Here is a 16,681-nt window from a genome sequence, read left to right as displayed (position 1 = left end):
GCAGGTCTTTACCAAATGGGGCTCTCACGGGCAATAAACTCAAATCAAAGGACACACTTGACCTGGGAATCACATCAATGATTTTACTGAGTACACAGCAAAAATATCATGGTCTATCATCCTCAATCTTTTAAAATAGTTTAAAAAAATCGTACCCTAAAGCTAATACTCACTAAAGACCTATAAAATTAAAAAGAACTGAGATGTTAAGTTGCCACGAATACTAATGGACTTGTGAGCTACCTTTAGATCTCTTTAAAATGATAACTGGGTGTAAAACAACACTTCCAAAACACTGTTAGCCCAGAGCTTGTACAGCAGGGGACACTAATGAATCAATGGCTGTCACAGTTAAAATGACAACTTAAAAAAGTTGGGCAGCTAAAAATGTAGGGGTATGACAGCAAAAAGAAGCTCAATAATTCAGTCACTGTAAAAAAGTGGCAAGTAGGAAATAGGGTAATGGTAAAACTGTATAATACTAAAAAACCAAAAAAACAAAAACCAACCTTGCAACCAAGCAAAGGAAAGGTATTTATAGTGAAAAGAAACAGCCCTCTTGTCCCCCTGATAGGCATTAATAAAGAAAAGTGAAAGTGGAACAAATGGGTTCATATTAACCTGTTAAAAAAAATTAAGAAAAGCATAATACTGCTATTAATATTTTACAGAATAGACGTGTACTGGAATATTTTGTTGAAGTATGAACTTGAACTATACAAATTAACCAAACAAATCAAATAATCCAGACCTTTCGACCAACAAACTTTGCAAACTCATCACAAACTACAACTACAAGTGGGCAATTGGACAGCGCCAAGGACAACAGGAATTTCAATGCCTGTCACAAATAAACTGGGTACTAAAAAATAAATGTAGTCAAAAGGTTGCATAGTAACATTTCATTAAAACTACACTAAAACACTGGTAAAAGAGACTTAACAGTACCATATTCTCAATGTGAAGAAGGGATGTCAGATTTCCATAACATGAAGATACAAAATGGGGGCACAACTCCTCAACGTTGTAAAATTACAGTGCAATTTTAGAGCCAATGTACTACCTAGAATGTAATGGGCACAATGCCACTAAAAACGTCTGAAAAGGCAGTCCAAATAAAAACGTATATTGTCCATAAATAAATAAAATAAATAAAGAGTAAAGCCAAAAAATTAACTTGCTAGAAACCAACTTTAAAACATGTAACTTAACAGGAATGTGTATTGGAAAATCAGGAACATCTTAAGTTATATCTATAGGATTTTTATATATAAAAAAAAGAGTTAAAAGACAAATCCTCCCAAATTTTTACTTATGGAATCCGGATCATTCAGAAGTTGTGTGTAGAGTCATTTGGCAAAACAGCAACGGAAGTGGATACCATCTGGGTTTAATAGGACTTGGTCTGCTCCATCTGAACAAGTAGCATGTTGGGGCATTCATAAATTGGCAAAAGTACTTTGATACAACCATGAAAACAAAAATAGTTAAGAGGAACCAATGCAACTGGCTACCAGTATATATACCAATTTAATCTCTCTGTAAACTGGTGTTTTAAACCTGAGGTGTTCTGAGGGCTGCCCTAAAATAATTCCAGAACCAAAAAGTGATTTAAATCAGTTCCCCATCAAAAATAAAAATAGCATATTATACAATAATATGCATCGGTTCTATTCCCGGTAATTCTTAATATCACTCAATGGAATCTTTAAAAGGTCAATGTTTGTACAGGTAGCCAACTAAAAATTTGTGTACAAAAATTCATACAGCAATGATAAAACAGCCCTAAAAAACTAAAAATAATAATAAATTAGTAAAATAATATGGGCTTTCAGTTCATTGTTTAAATAAAAAATGTCCTTAATAAACCAAGGTAATATACAAAAGAACAAAGCCAGATAAATAAAGTAATGAATCAAAATAAGGCGCTCAATCCCCTCGCTAAAGTTAAAAATCAATTGATTGTAAAAGCCTATTAATAAAGAAACATACATCACATTACCACATCACTTAAAAAAAACAAAATAAGGTTAACCGCTTAATTAGTCATAACAACAAGGCTGAAATCCATGCTATGGCTAAAAAAGTAATGTGTGGGACAGTAAGTGCTCATGAGGTGGGTTTGCCAGTGTGATGCCCTTGGGGCCATGCAATCAACTTGTAGCATGAATCATAGTAACAATGAGATAGGACCCTTGGAAAGGGCTCATCTTGTGTGCCCAATATGGCTAAGTGGCTGAAATGGACATAAAACCAGAACCACGTCGATGAAAAAATAAAAAGCACTGTGTAGTTACACAGCAAGGAAAACACAATTATACAAAAAAGGGGTCTAACTTATCAACCTAATTCGTGTTTTACGCTTACATTTAAAACTGTAATTGAATAAATCCCATACCTAAATCTATTAATCCAATAGTAATCAAAAATCAGCTAAATTTTTGTAATAAAGTTACTTTGGTGGCTCCTTAACTTTACACCATTGCTAAAATAAATTTATATTTAAAATCTCTCCTACCGTATAAAAAAATAAATTAGGTAAATAAAACAAGTGTTACCACCAGTCACCTGGTAAAAACAAATAATCTTAAAAAAAGATCCAGGTATTGCTTTGCTGCTGGTGCCAATAATACTCAGTGTAATAATGCTTGCGTTGTGCTGTAAAATAAAATATATGCTTTAAACAAAACAAACAACAAACACAAATATTAAGTCACATAGCCCCACTGCACAGTTCTAAATGAAGTAAAGCCCTTGTCAAAAAAATAAAACCCAAAGGTGAGGTCGATAAAAAAAAGTATAAATTAGGGTAAATAAATATATATAATGTTTAAAATAGATATTTAATAGTTTTATAAAAATGTAAAAAAATATTTTCTGCTCTGTTTTGTTGACAGCTTTCAACAGCTGTAAAAACAAGATTAAAATAGTTGGTTTGTGTTTTATCTGAAGTGAATTTTTGGTCTGTGCAAATAACATGGCAAACCAAACAAAACAAATGTGCAATTTACTAGCCAGTACATCTCCCAAGGAAAAAAAAACCTAACCCCTCCCCTCATTAAATAAACAACACTAACCAAACAGTAACGCCAAGGCTATAAAAAGCAAATAAGTAAAAATAAAAGTTATACCAAAAAAAAAAGCTACAGAAAATAGCTAAAATAAGTAAAAAATAGGTTAAAAAATAAAATTTTAGCAAAATAAGTGAAAAAGGTTATCAATTAAAAAACTGGGAGTATACAAAAATATTTATACATTTTCTTTTTGAAATAGAATTTAGTTTTAATAATCGGCACCTGGCCAATATTACAAAACAAAGTTTAAAAATATATGCTTAACAAAAAGACGGTGAAGCAACATGAAACTCACACCAAATAGAACCAGTGCAAAATTAAATAATGACCAAAACAGCCTACTTGCACTTTAGGATTGGGTAATTAATCATTAGCCTAATGAGCTATCCTGCTCTATCTGCTTTACTTATGCTCTATGCTTAATTAAGGTGGCAATAGAATGTCCTAAAATTCTTCAAGTTTAAAACTAGTTAAGTTTACCAATTGGTGTAAACTGAGCTTTTTACCAGACAGGAGGGACCTCTGACTGACTAGTCAAGTAGACAGGCTAGGAGCCAGTGCGCAGGGGAAGGCAGATCCTGCAACGTCCAGGGGCAGAAGCGAAGAAAGAGGGGGATTGGCTGAGCACAAGGAAACTGGGACAAGGAAGCTGAGGGAGTGGAGACTACTGAGATTAGATGAGAAACTGTGGAGAGGGGGGAGGACTATGAAAAGCCTCTAGAAGAATACTGGAGAGAGGGTGGGTGGACTGCCGGGAAGACCAGAGCGTGATCGATACTGAGACAGGATAGGTGAAGAAACTAGGACTGCCACAAGGAGCTAGTAGGGAGCATGAAGGAGGAGGGGAAGACACAGGGCTGCGTCAGTGATAGACTAAAGGGGACTGGATCAGAAATGTCTGTGAACACAATAGATCTTCCCTTCAGGAGTCCGTCACCAGCAGTATTCAGTGACAAAAGAACTTTCTTAAAACCACTGGATTTTTTATTTTAACAGTGGGAACAAAGCATTTAGGGAAGAGGATTTCAAAACAGTCTACATGCATGCCTATCTTACCACCAACCTCTCGACGAGGTGGCTGCCTCCTGGAGTGCCCCATCTCAGACTGGGGAGGCCCTGCCCCAGTTCCCCCCTCAATAACTGCACAAAGGCTTGTGTCCAGTAACACCCCTTCTCGGGGTCTGGTTTGTTAACATAAAATTCAAAACAAACACACAAGTCTTCTATCCCAGATTCAAGCTGGGCACAGCCCCTCTTTCCTGAGGACTGTTTCCAAGCGGGGCACAGCTTTTCCACTCTTCCCAGTCTCTGCTTAGTCTCTCCCCTCAGCCAGCTCGGAGCAATTTTGCATGACTCTGCAATCTTCTGAGCAGCCACACCCTAGCTTCTCGACCTAGTCTTCCAAAGGCACGGAGTGACCAAGATACTCTCCAGGGTCAAACATGCTCTCCCCCTCCCCCCGCAGGAACCTCCTGATCTCTTCAGCACCTGCCTCAGCTTCCTCTCCTTGTTTCCTGTTCCCCTCTGGCTCTCTCTAAAAACCAGATGTTCTCTCTCAGACTCCATCAAAAAGGATGTTAATGAGTCACAGTTGGGCTAGACCGGTTTCCTCTTAAAGGTTTCAGTCCACCCTGTGAGGCATCCCCTGGTGGCCAAAAAGGCAGGCCTAGCTTCTTCCAACATCCCACTGAATGCCTGCATCTTAGGCTGGTACCCACAAACAACTTCTCCCTCTCTTGCAAGAGGATTCCTTTTTAAAACAGCCAAACCTAGTAATTTTGTTCAGCGTTCTGAGGCTTTGGGCTTTCTGGAAAATAATAAACACCACCTCCCTATTTTTTCCGGTTGGCTGGGGAGGAGGTAAAATCTGCAAAGCCAACAGATTACGCATTGTTCTTTAACAAGTATTTGAGGGATGATTTATCCTGAGCCATTCTTTGCCTTTCCCACTTATTTCCCTTACAGCCCTGTAGAACTAAACCAATATATTCATACAGTAACCATCGCAAAAACCAGCTCGACATACAGTATTAATAAATTAGAGCAGTTCCACTTCTGTCCAATGTTGTGAAAGAGGCAAGGGGTTACAGGAAGAGAACAGATGCTAATATAGGTCAGGCAGTTGTATGCTACCCTGGACAACTGGATTCTATCCATGCCTCTGCTGCAGATTACCTGTGAGATACTAGGCATGTCTGTAAACCAGACTTCTCACAGGTGGCCAGTAACTGTTTTTCAGCATGCCCAACATGCGACCTTGGGGTCTGATTTTGTAGAAGTGCTGAGCATTTACAGCTGCAGCTGACCAGGAGATGTGCTTTGGACATATAAAATGTTAAGTATTCTGAAAAATCAGGTCTAGGTGCCTCAAATTGGGCATCCAAAATTCATGGACACTTTTGACCTTAATTTTTGTACTTCATCTGTAAAACTGGGATACCTCACAGATGTGTTGTGAAAATGAAATCATTAACGATTGTGAAGTACTCAGTTACTACAGTGATGAGCACCATAGAAAAGCCCATCAGGAAATAATTCTACCTTCATAATAGAGATGTAATAGCGGATGGTAAATACAAGGCCACACACTGAAAAATGAAAGTAAGACAGAATATTGTATATCTGCTCATTTGGTGAGCATGGTCCATCCTGCACACTGAATGAGGCAGGGGATTTGTGGAAAAAGTAATATGCAACCATGTAGAGAAAAAAAAAAATGCAGGGAGCCCAAATTAAAGTTGCACAAGCAACCTCAATTCTGGCATTTCCTACATTCTGCAACCTTATTGTTCCTTTCATGTATTTCTTGTGTGTAATGTACATTTTATTGTCATATAGTAAGCTGTTAGCCTCACTAGGTCAGTCATCCAGATAGAGAGAATCATAGGGATACCTTCTGGAGGACCATCATAATACTATAAAATGGGGCCAAGAACATCCCAAAATATAGAGCACGAGTCCAGTCTGGTGGAAGCCTACTATTGATGACTGTGTGCAACTAATCTATGTATCTTAAATATTTTTAAAGGCCTATATACACAACAGCCATAGGCTGATTGCTCAAATGGTATCCTATTGGAGGGCCCTCTCAAACTAAAACAAAAAAATACCATTCATTCATTTTTTATTATTCATCTAACTCAGATGAACACCTTCAGATTTTCTGAAGCAGAACAAATCTACCCAATGAAGTTCTGGACATGAAATGGGTACCATTAGCAATTTGGTAACTAATACATGTGAGACTAGAGAGGAACTTTTTCTTCATGGGGTGGGAGTCAGAAAGGCGACGGTAAGCTTCAAGGTTAAAAAAAAGCGAACACACCAATAATTCCCAATAGTATTAAAAATCATCCAGGGACAACACTTCCTGTAAGCCACCAGAGGTTGTGCATCTTAATATGGAGAACTTAACATGTTATTAGGATAGTACACTCTCTCCTGCCCTCTACCCTTCAAATTCAAACACTTGCAAAACCCCTTTTCTATTTTGAAAGAAGAGAACCACAGGTTTTAAATGGTAGTGGGATTGGTCTGTTGGATAACTCGTAGGTTGTTCACATCCAAAGTCCAACACAACCATGGGCAGGTCTTCTGAGTGTTGGTGCCAATTCATTACCAACTCATCTATGGGCTTCTTCCCCAGGCAAAGAAAGAGAAAAAAATGCCAAACAAGGAAGGTGATCCTGAATGTCTATAAGCACCAATCTGTTGTTCAGATGCAGAAGCTCAGGACCAAATCCCACCCTCAGTTACATCTATGCAACCTTTAAGGAAATCAGAGTTGAACACTAACTAAGGGCATTCTCTGGTACTTAATTTTGCGTTGCCTTTAAAATAGTCTTTTTGAGCAATTTTAAGAAATAAATTTTCATACAATTTTTGGTTTCCTTCAGTATCCGTTCAGCTCGTTAAAAAAATTCAAACACCTACAATTAACGGCAATCAGTAAATGAGAAAAATAACCTGGCGGGGAAATACCAAAACGTAATGCTCAAAATAAGTTTATTTAATATATGAAAAAGGTTCAGTTAATTATCCACACTGGCTATATTTTCAGTATAAAGGTTTAAACATGTAAAAAATCAAATGCCAAAAATTCTGAAAAAATACAATTAAATTCAAAATTCTGAACATTGTAAGCAAAAGGAACAAAAACAACAATAATGAATATAATCCATCAGTGTGTGTGTAGTTTTAAACATTAGCTAATGTAGCTTAGAAACATAGAAATCCACTTTATTCACTTTAACCAGTGACTGTAATAGCTTAGACAACATGAATTCAAACTTCCTAGAATTCAACTACTGCTCCTTTTCTTTCAAATATAAAGAAAGTAGGAGAAAATTACGCTAAATTAAGGATGAAAAGCATCAGCTGGTCATCAACTTGCAGTACAAAGTTAAGATAAAGAATTAGTGATTAAGGGCTAATCTACACTACTGCACTACATTCTGGTGAAGACGCGCTACGGTGACAGGAGAGTGCTCTCCCGTCAGCATAATTACTCCACCTCAGTAAGAGGTGGAAGATATGTTGCCAGGAGTGCATCTCCCGCCAATACAGCACTAGCCTGGACAGCGCTTAGGTCGCTGTAACTTGCGTCACTTAGGGCGTGGCTTTTTCACACCCCTGAGTGACGTAAGTTACATTGACTTAAACTGTAGTGTAGACAAGCCCTTATATTTTCTAACAAGTTTTATAAAGTTCAGTTTAGTAAAACTGAGTAGCAGCATAAATACTTCATGGTATCCCTTGATCAGTATGCTCAGGTTCAGTTACTTTGTTACATTGTTCTGTCTGCCATGTAAAAAAATACTAACATCTCACCCTTCCCCCCCTACCCGGCCTCAAATAAGAAAGCCTTGTTAAAAACAGAACTAATCAGAACAGCATAAATAGAAGATATTATGTAATGCTTAGGAATCTACCATTGATCCCTTTGCACTGGTCATATTATTTCCATTGCCAGCAATGGAAAGTCTCTGAGGAGAGGAGATTTTCCAGAACCAGAAAGTAAAGCAGTTGATCTATTGATAAAACAACAATCTCGATGGTTTAAATGCTCTTGAGATTTTGCTAGCTTCAATTAAAGCCTGTAGTTTGAAAAAGAAAAAAATATCAAATATATTTGAAAAGGGATAACATTTTTAACACCGACATTTTCAGCATAAGATCTTATTTGCTTAACAAAAAACAAATGTATAGTGAAGATCAGCAACACACAAATTTAGTTCGCACAAATGCATTTTTGTTGGTTTATGACTAAAGACGACCTATTTTGAACAGCTATCATCTAGGCTTCTGCTTCTTTTTGCCAGATACATTTTCCTGTAGGTCTGAAACATCGCTTTCGAGTCTCTGACTGGAACATGAAGAGCCTCATTTCCTTCCAGGATTTCTATTGCTGCATCAAGTGGAATATTATCATCAACTGAAAGACAGATATGAAGTCAGTTACACTGAAAGTCACTGCTGTTCTTTTTGCGGATACAGACTAACACGGTTGCTACTCTGAAACCTGAATACTGAACATTTATCACTTACTTATAAATTTCACCAAGCTACGTTTTACCTTTTAAAATAAAGTGACATACAAATGCAAATATTTATGAGCATTTTACCTGTGTGGTATTTAAGACCACCCACTGTGCAAACAACAATTACATAACCTGATTTACTAAACAATCTAGCATTTAATTCCATTCCCCACAACCATTTTTAATACTGAATTGTAACTGCAAGAAGAAGTGTGGACGAAAAGGTTTAGGCCTTATCTATACTATGGAATTATAACAAAATATTCCCACCGACGCTACCGTGGGTTCAGCTGCATCCAGCTGGAGCTGAAATGTAGATGAAGCTTCACAAGACATTACCACATTATTAGGGCAGTAAATCTCCAGAAAGCACCAGAGCCACATCTGCATTCAGGCTCCCATTAGTGCAGCTGAACTAGTGGCAGCACCAGAGATAATATTTTGCTAAAATGTCTTAGCGTACGTTAACAGTTTTTGAAGCCAAGCAAACAGTATTTGATATTTATTCCAAAATGAATAACCAAGTCATTTCACCTTGAGCTGTTCCTTCAGTTTTTCTTTGCTTCATTGGGATGTAATTTAACCAATCTTCCTTTTTGCTTTTGACCCCTGAAAATTAAAAAAGATAAAAAATTGAAGGGAGGGATAAATCGTACAATCACCACTAATTCTTACCTCTCACGTTATAAGCACATAGCCAAGCATAACAGGAGAGCCAGTAAGTGTTTAGTCTCAAATTGTTCTATATAGCTTATTGGCTATTTATAGCAGGGGTGGACGCAGCTCGCGAGCCACATGTAGCTCTTTTACGGTTAGAGTGCGGCTTGCAGATCCCCCCAAATCCCCACTCCATTCTTCACCTACCAGACTGGGAGGCGGGAGAGCTCAGGGCTTGTGCCCTGCAGCAGGGTGATTGGGTGAGGGACTTTTCCCGGGGGGGGGGGGGTGTCTCAGGACTTCAGCCCTGCAAGATGCGTCTGTCAGGGCTTCAGCAGGAGTGGGGCTGAAACTCTGAGCCCCAGCTGGCGCACCTGGCTCTAGAACTTTTGAAGATTATTGTATGCGGCTCAGAGGAACAGTAAGTTCGGCCACCCTGATTTATAGTTTTGTATAATATGAAATCTAAAAGATTGGAATTTCTACTGTTTTACTTAACTTCACAGGAGAACAATAAACCCTAAGATTATATTAATTCTCTTTCCCCACCGTCTAAAAAAATACCGAGGGTATGTGGTTTTAAGCCCCATACCAGCAACAAACTGCTCTTGGCTTTGCATCACAACATTCAACCTAATTTTTGCCTCATTTCATACGCAAGACCCCACGTTATTGTTTATATGGTTTCACAGAAAAGGAGAAAACTTTAATTTATACTGCACCTGCCACAAGGGATGTGTCTCTTTCAGAGGAGTGTGCAATATCCAAACTCTCTCCATCAGTGGCTGTATTTCTGAAAAGTATCTCTGGACACAATTTAAACTCAAGCATTTGTGGTCTGTGTAATTTATCCTCTTCTGAAGGTGAGCTATCAGTTTTCCAGTCCTGGCGGGGCTCTGGAATTTTATTTGACGATTTTATATGCCATACAGGTTTGGCAGGTGATGTGTCTAGTTTTGTCAGACAAATGCTTTCTTGGGCAGTACGTATAAACGCAACTCTATTCAGATAGGTTTTTTGTTGTTCTCTTTGAAGAAAAATTTTCAGTCTACTAGTTTTTCTATTTAAATACTGTGGATTTTTTTCAGAATGTTTCTCTCTGTTCTGAACATCCAGGTCTTTCTCTCTGCCAGAAAAGTAGGTTTTAGACTTTTTAGAAGGGCGCCCTTTTTTGTCTTGTGGTTTGGGGATATAATTATGATTTGCTAAGAAGTTTTTATATTTCCAGACATTTTCTTCTTTCGATGTTGCAGACTTCTCAAAATATGCCACATCAGTCATTTGTTTATTATATCCCGCATGTTCAAAAGTGTTTATTTCATATTTGATTCTTTCACTTTCCAATTTTGGTTTTTTTGAGTCTCTCTTCCCAATCATATTTTCTTTCCGTTTTCGTCTGTATAAACGTTCCTGTGAAGGTAGGACATTTATAGATTTACGCTGAGAATATTCATACTTTCTTGAGCTTGCATTTGGGGATTTTCTTGTGGCTCCATGATTATCCGACTTATGTTTTATTTCTGTTGACAATTTTGTCTTCTCTTTAATTTGTATGTTCTTGCTAAATGTGTAATTATGTCTCTTAACTCTGTGTGCTTCACCTGCACTCTGTTCAAGCTTTTTATATTTATGTTCTTCATATATTTTAGTTTGTTTGACCTCAATGGTCTCTGAAATTTTTGAATTGTGGACATGTGTCTTGGATTTCATGGCCAAGCCTTCTGTTTGATCTTTTTCAAAAGATTCCATCTTACAAACTTTTTCTTTTTTTTTAGTTGATATTATCGAGTGTTCTACATTTGTGTGATGGACCTTTCCTGAAGCAAATTCCTCCCTTGTGCATTTCTGAGAATCTGTTTCAGTAGTCCAAACTTCTTTCCCTGAAGAGGGAGTTAATACATGGAGTTGCAACTCTCCCCTCCACTGGCCATTTATTCTTTTGAATTTATCAATTTCTCTTTCCTCAGAAGGATGAAAAGATCTGATTTCTTGGTGTGCTTTAGCTGATTCGTTACTTACTTTTAGCTTAATATCTTTGTTTGTTGTAGAGTTTGGGGCATATTTTCTATCTTTGTCTACTGTGGGAAGATTTTTGCTTGTATCATGTAATTTGACAGGAAGCTGCAGGTTGTTTTCCACTGTACAGTTAGTCTTTGTTATACGACCGGTTCTACTAGTCATTTCCTGTCTCCCTTTAAAGCCAGTGTTTTCAGATTCTAAACACTGATTCTCACCATCCTGTTTCTCTGAAGTAACATCCTCTCGAGATTTGCATGAGCACCCTGGCACTGCATAAACTGCAGCTAACCAACCCATTAAACAACAATATGTATATTTTTTCTCTCGTTTTGGGGTTGTGATTTCCTGTGTATTCTTTTCCCTCTCCATGCCTAGATTCCGATCTGGCTGGATATGGCTTTCTAAAGTCTCTCTTTCTGATGAACTGATTTCCAGTTGTTGATTTTCAGTGTTTTCCACCATGACTTTGTTACAGGATTGGTGACTATGTTCAGGGAACAGTTCTTTCATTTGCTCTGAATTTAGTATTGTGATTTTTATTTGGTCTATTGGGTCTGTAGGATCACAGCTTTTGCTATTGGCTTGAGTTCCTTTTTCAACTTGATTCTCTGTTGGCTCAATCACAGAATCTTCATTTTTAGTCAGCTCTTTCATCAGTACATCTGCACCTTCAATCCCATAAGGAAACTCTTTTAAAAGTTCAGTCAGCTGATCATTTAGAAAGGTTACCGGTACTGCTCTATTACCACTAATCCCATCATCCACTGTATTTTCACCTTCACTGGATATATGTTCTTGTGTATTTTCTTCCTTTGCGGTAGAATAGACATCTGTTTCACCGATTACATTAAATGATAGGTCTTGTTTGTTTCTGATCAACTCCTGGTTAACATCAACAATGTTTTCTCCATTCCTGGAAACTATATTTTGTACCATTTTTTGTTCCGAGCTACAAATAGTTTTAGAAGCGTCTTCATTTTTTTCTTCCTCCAAACTGCTTACATTTACATCATCCAAAATCCTTTTATTACACTGCTTTGTATCACATGAAAACGTCTCTAAACTTGGTACTCCTAATGACTTTGTTGTGGAAACCGATTTAGACAGTTTTTTTTGCAATGGCAGAAAACTCTCCCCCTCAAACACATTGGTTTTCATTTCAGATTCTCCTTTACATGTGTCCAATTGTTGTTCTTTATGCTTTGTATTAGAGATATTTTCTTCTAACAAGGCACCATTTTTCGCTAAATGCATGAAAGGGACAGAACTGAACATACTGGCTATTTGTGAATTATAAGATGCATCACTTTCAACAAGTGAACATACACTGGAAATCTGTAACATGTCATCCTCTGATACAATCGTGGTAGTGCCCCTTGGTTCTACAAAGTCCTCACAATCTTTATTCTTTGTTAGATCTTCTTGAGACACTAGACTAGAACCATTTGTGCTTGTTTTGGGCAGAGAAGTTTTGTTTTGTAAACTGAGCTGCATATTAGCTTTTTTCACTTCTTGTGCAAACTGATCAGCTTTCCTTTTGTTTACATCATATGAGCAGTTTGAATTTACAGCATCTTTTACTATTTTGTTTCCATTAGCTGATTTGGTGTACTGCATATCTGAATCCACTTTCTGTATTGGAATACATTTGTCTGATAGTAAGTAAGTAGTTTCCACTATCTCTTTATTGGTATTTGCCACTACAGAAACATCTTTTTGTTTATCTTCTTGTAGACTACACACACTACCTCCTTCAATCACTGGATAAATTATTTCAGCAGAAAATGTTGAATTTTTTTCTTGATGTTCACTTGAAGTTCTCTCTTTAGAAAGTATCAAAGGAGAAACTACAGCAACTTGGGGTTCAGAACCCTTGATCAAGTTGGAACCCAGCGTATCATGTTTTTGCCCAGCAGAAGGAGTTGTAGAAGACAGAGTTGTTTCATTTGTACTTATTGTAACTTTATTTAGGTCACCTTTAGCTACTGCAGTTTGGTTGTTTTCCAAGATATGACATGTACTCTGATCATGAAATCCTACATAAGATGATGAAATCAGATTTGACTCTATGCTTTTATTTGACTGACTATATTGAACATCCACAGATTCTGAAGGACACTTTCTCCACAAAGCAAGACATGCTGCTATCTCTTCCATAGAAGTAGTACAGCTGTTAATTTTAGAAAATGAGTTTCCATTTCCATTTCCAACTGGTGGTGGTGTATTCTCAGGTAAACCATTAGTTACACATAGTTCAGCTGTTTCTGAAGCAAGAGGATTTATGTGAGAAGTACTGAGTATCTTCCCATTGTTCAAAGTTTTGGTGTTCTCCGTTGGCTGAGAACAAATGCCTTTAGAGTGCTGATCCAATTTAGGACATGCAGATATGGAACACTGCACGGTTTCTACAACACCTTTTGCTTCTCTTTTGCTGGCCAGTGAACTTCCTCCTGAGTGTGTTAAATTTGAAGTTATTTTTTCATTCTGAAGGAGGCTAGGCATTTTATTAGCAAGAGCATCAGACTTTTTTTCTTGCAAAATACTCATGCTGCTTAGAACAGAGTGGAGAAGCGAGGCTTCCCCAGTGCTAACCGATGTATTTTTTGGTAGGACTCTGTCTGAGCTACTAAGTTTGGTAAAACCCGAAGTGTTTTCAGTGCATTTCATGGTCTCTTGAGTAGGACCTGCAGCTGGTGCATTCTTTGGGCCTAATACTGAATTTTTCTCAAGATTATTTAAATGAACTGGGAGTTTATCCTGATAGGCAATCAAAACAGAGCTTGAAGCAGAATTTCCTTGGTTAATCCAACGACTATTCTGAGTCTTACCTAATCCTTCACTGCCAGCATTGGTAACGTTTTTGTCATTTCTTTCTTCAAGTGAAGACTGACGAAATGACAGTTGTTGACTCTTCATTCCCACTGTACCAGAGTGTGAAAATGTTTCAGTCTGATTGGCCACATGTGGAAAAAGTTTAAGGTTAGTGTTTCGATTATGTGGAGGAAGGTCACAAGTCATTTTATTATGTTCTGAAGATGCCAAGAGTTTTTGTTTTATTAAAAAAACCCTTTCAAGTATTGCATATTTTTTTTTAATGTCCAACAGTTTCTGAGCTTCCACAGCCAGACTCTCTTTTGTTACTTTCAATCTACCATCTGTTGATGAAATAGTTTTAGAATTATCGGGCAAATCTGTTGAACCACTCATTGGGCTTTCTTGTACTGAAGCTATTTTATTCGGAGGCTCAGAAGGAACTGTCACAACTTCTTGCATGCTGTTAAAATACCTTTCTAAAATGTATGTTGAAGGCTTAGCGGGCTCATTAAAAGACTGATTTGCTGTCATATTTCCACTTAAATTATATACATTTCCAGTTCCCTGACTGGTTTCTCCAGACTCTAGTTTCTGCCAGTGCTGTTGTACATCTTTAATGTAAGAAACATTACTTTGATCTGACATAGGTTTCTGCTGGTTTTGGATATGTTCATTAGATATACTTGGAACTACCTGCTGAAGACCTGTCAAAGATTGTGCTGTAGCTCTACAATCATAACTAGAAGGATAGTGTGGAGGATTTCCATTATGATCTTCAGAGCCAATTTGTGCCGATGCATACTGTTGCGATTGTACACCTATTGCAGTGTTTGGACTTGATGAATGTGTATCCTGAAATGTAGTGCTTGAACAGTGTACTTGTTGCTGGAGATGTTGTGTAGGCAAAGCAAAAGCCAAAGAGTTCTGTTGAGAATTTACACACTCATTTGATGACTGATTAATAGGTACTGTAGTACATTGTTGAGAAGATGCAGGCCCATTCAAGTTATATTGTAGTACCCATTCTACTGGCTGTTCCTGTGAAGAAGTATTGCATGCTTGGTTACCTTTATAAAACATTACAGTTCTTGTAAAATCAGGTTGTGCTATTTGAGGCTGTATAGGATAGGCATTTGTGGTCACATACTGATTCTGTGGCTTCTGAGGTATACTCTGTACATTGTTTGCAGGGTTTGTTTGTGTTGATGCAGGAGGTATTCTTGATTGGGAAAAAACATGCATGTTGGACGCAGAGTTTGGCCAAAGATTTAGAGTAGTCTCTACTGGCACATGTGTAGCCTGTTTAGGGACATGCTGCCTGATTTGTACACGTGAAGGTGGATGCCTCTCAAATGAACGTTGTGAGGTAACAAAAACTCCACCAGCGACAGATTCTTTTGGAAATGCTTGCTGCAATGTTTTGTATCCCTCAGTATTTTGAAAAGGCAATCTATTTGTAACCATGTTCATGTTGTTAGACTGCAGAAATACTGTCTGGTTACTTCCAGGATAAGTACAAGCATTCTGAGTAGAGTACGTGCTTGTCTGAGGGAAAGCACATGCATTAGAAAACATGTGAGAAAAATGAATTCCTTGACTTTGCAAACTGTTTTGACACTGCAAGTTATTCTGATTAGCAGCGTTTTGGGGTGCTCTTACATTCCAGTCCATCCTTTCTTGGTGTTGCTTTTATTTCTGTTGCGTTTAAATTCAGAATTCTAAAAAGAAGTCAAAATATTAATTATATTTATGCCAATAAATGTTTTTATTCTAACTTTCAAACATCCACTAACAGAATTGTTTGAATGAAATGAAGTTGCTAGATAAAACTTCACTTATGAGACATAATACTGACATCAAAAATCCCAAATGCTAAACAGTATGTTAAAGTTTTTTCCCAGAATATAAATATGTTATGAAAAACGGTCACAGCATATGAATTTGGATTTTTATATTTATTTTCACTCTTTTTGCTTAAACAGGGAAATGTATGCAATAATAGGCTAAAATAAGCAACAAGTAAAAACAGTTGAACTCAAACACTTACAAAGCATAATGTCAACTCAAGGACTAATAAAACATAAGACATTTTATAAAAACAAGGCTTCCCTTTGAAAAGTCCGTGATATACAGAGAAGCAGACTTCCAAACATGAAAAAAAAATGGAAAAGAAAATCATTTGTAGTTAAAAGATTTCCCCTCAGATGTGTGTCCTATTTTTCTCCAGTTTTATTGGAAATGTAATTTTACCCTCCTTGCAGTTAGGAGCAGCCACTAATTTCTGTATGCAAAGTTGTAAAATTTGGTATCATCAGTTTGACACTCTTAACTACAAAGTATAAATACACCTCTTCCTTTCTTAATATGGTTTGTCAACATTAACTTATTCAATAGCCAGAAGGAATGGAGTCAAGCACATATATGACATCAAGAGAAAACAGTAATTTGTAAAATTTACATTTGATAAAGGGCTTTGGTGTCCAAAATTTCTGTTTAATATAGATATTTCAGATACCCCATATCACGCCATAAAGTTTCCTGAAAATCAGAGAAAAAAAACGTATTTGCTTTCAAGAT

General features: G+C 37.2%; 1 protein-coding gene across 2 annotated transcripts in view; it reads right to left on the bottom strand.

The window, feature by feature from the left end:
* Positions 1–7,070: 7,070 nt before the first annotated feature.
* The window catches only part of RESF1 (retroelement silencing factor 1), a 54,497-nt gene continuing 44,886 nt past the window's right edge, over positions 7,071–16,681 (bottom strand). For both annotated transcript variants that reach the window (XM_074939474.1, XM_074939465.1), the window contains exons 4-6: positions 9,994–15,822; positions 9,149–9,223; positions 7,071–8,508 (exon numbers count right to left, since the gene is read on the bottom strand). In XM_074939474.1, the coding sequence (XP_074795575.1) occupies positions 8,351–8,508; positions 9,149–9,223; positions 9,994–15,775 (6,015 nt within the window). In that variant the 5' untranslated portion in view covers positions 15,776–15,822 and the 3' untranslated portion in view covers positions 7,071–8,350. The remainder of the gene's footprint in view (positions 8,509–9,148; positions 9,224–9,993; positions 15,823–16,681) is intronic.

The sequence above is a fragment of the Natator depressus genome, chromosome 1, assembly GCF_965152275.1.
Source record: "Natator depressus isolate rNatDep1 chromosome 1, rNatDep2.hap1, whole genome shotgun sequence".
In the NCBI taxonomy this organism is placed as follows: domain Eukaryota; kingdom Metazoa; phylum Chordata; order Testudines; family Cheloniidae; genus Natator; species Natator depressus.
This window is presented reverse-complemented; position numbering and strand designations above follow the sequence as displayed.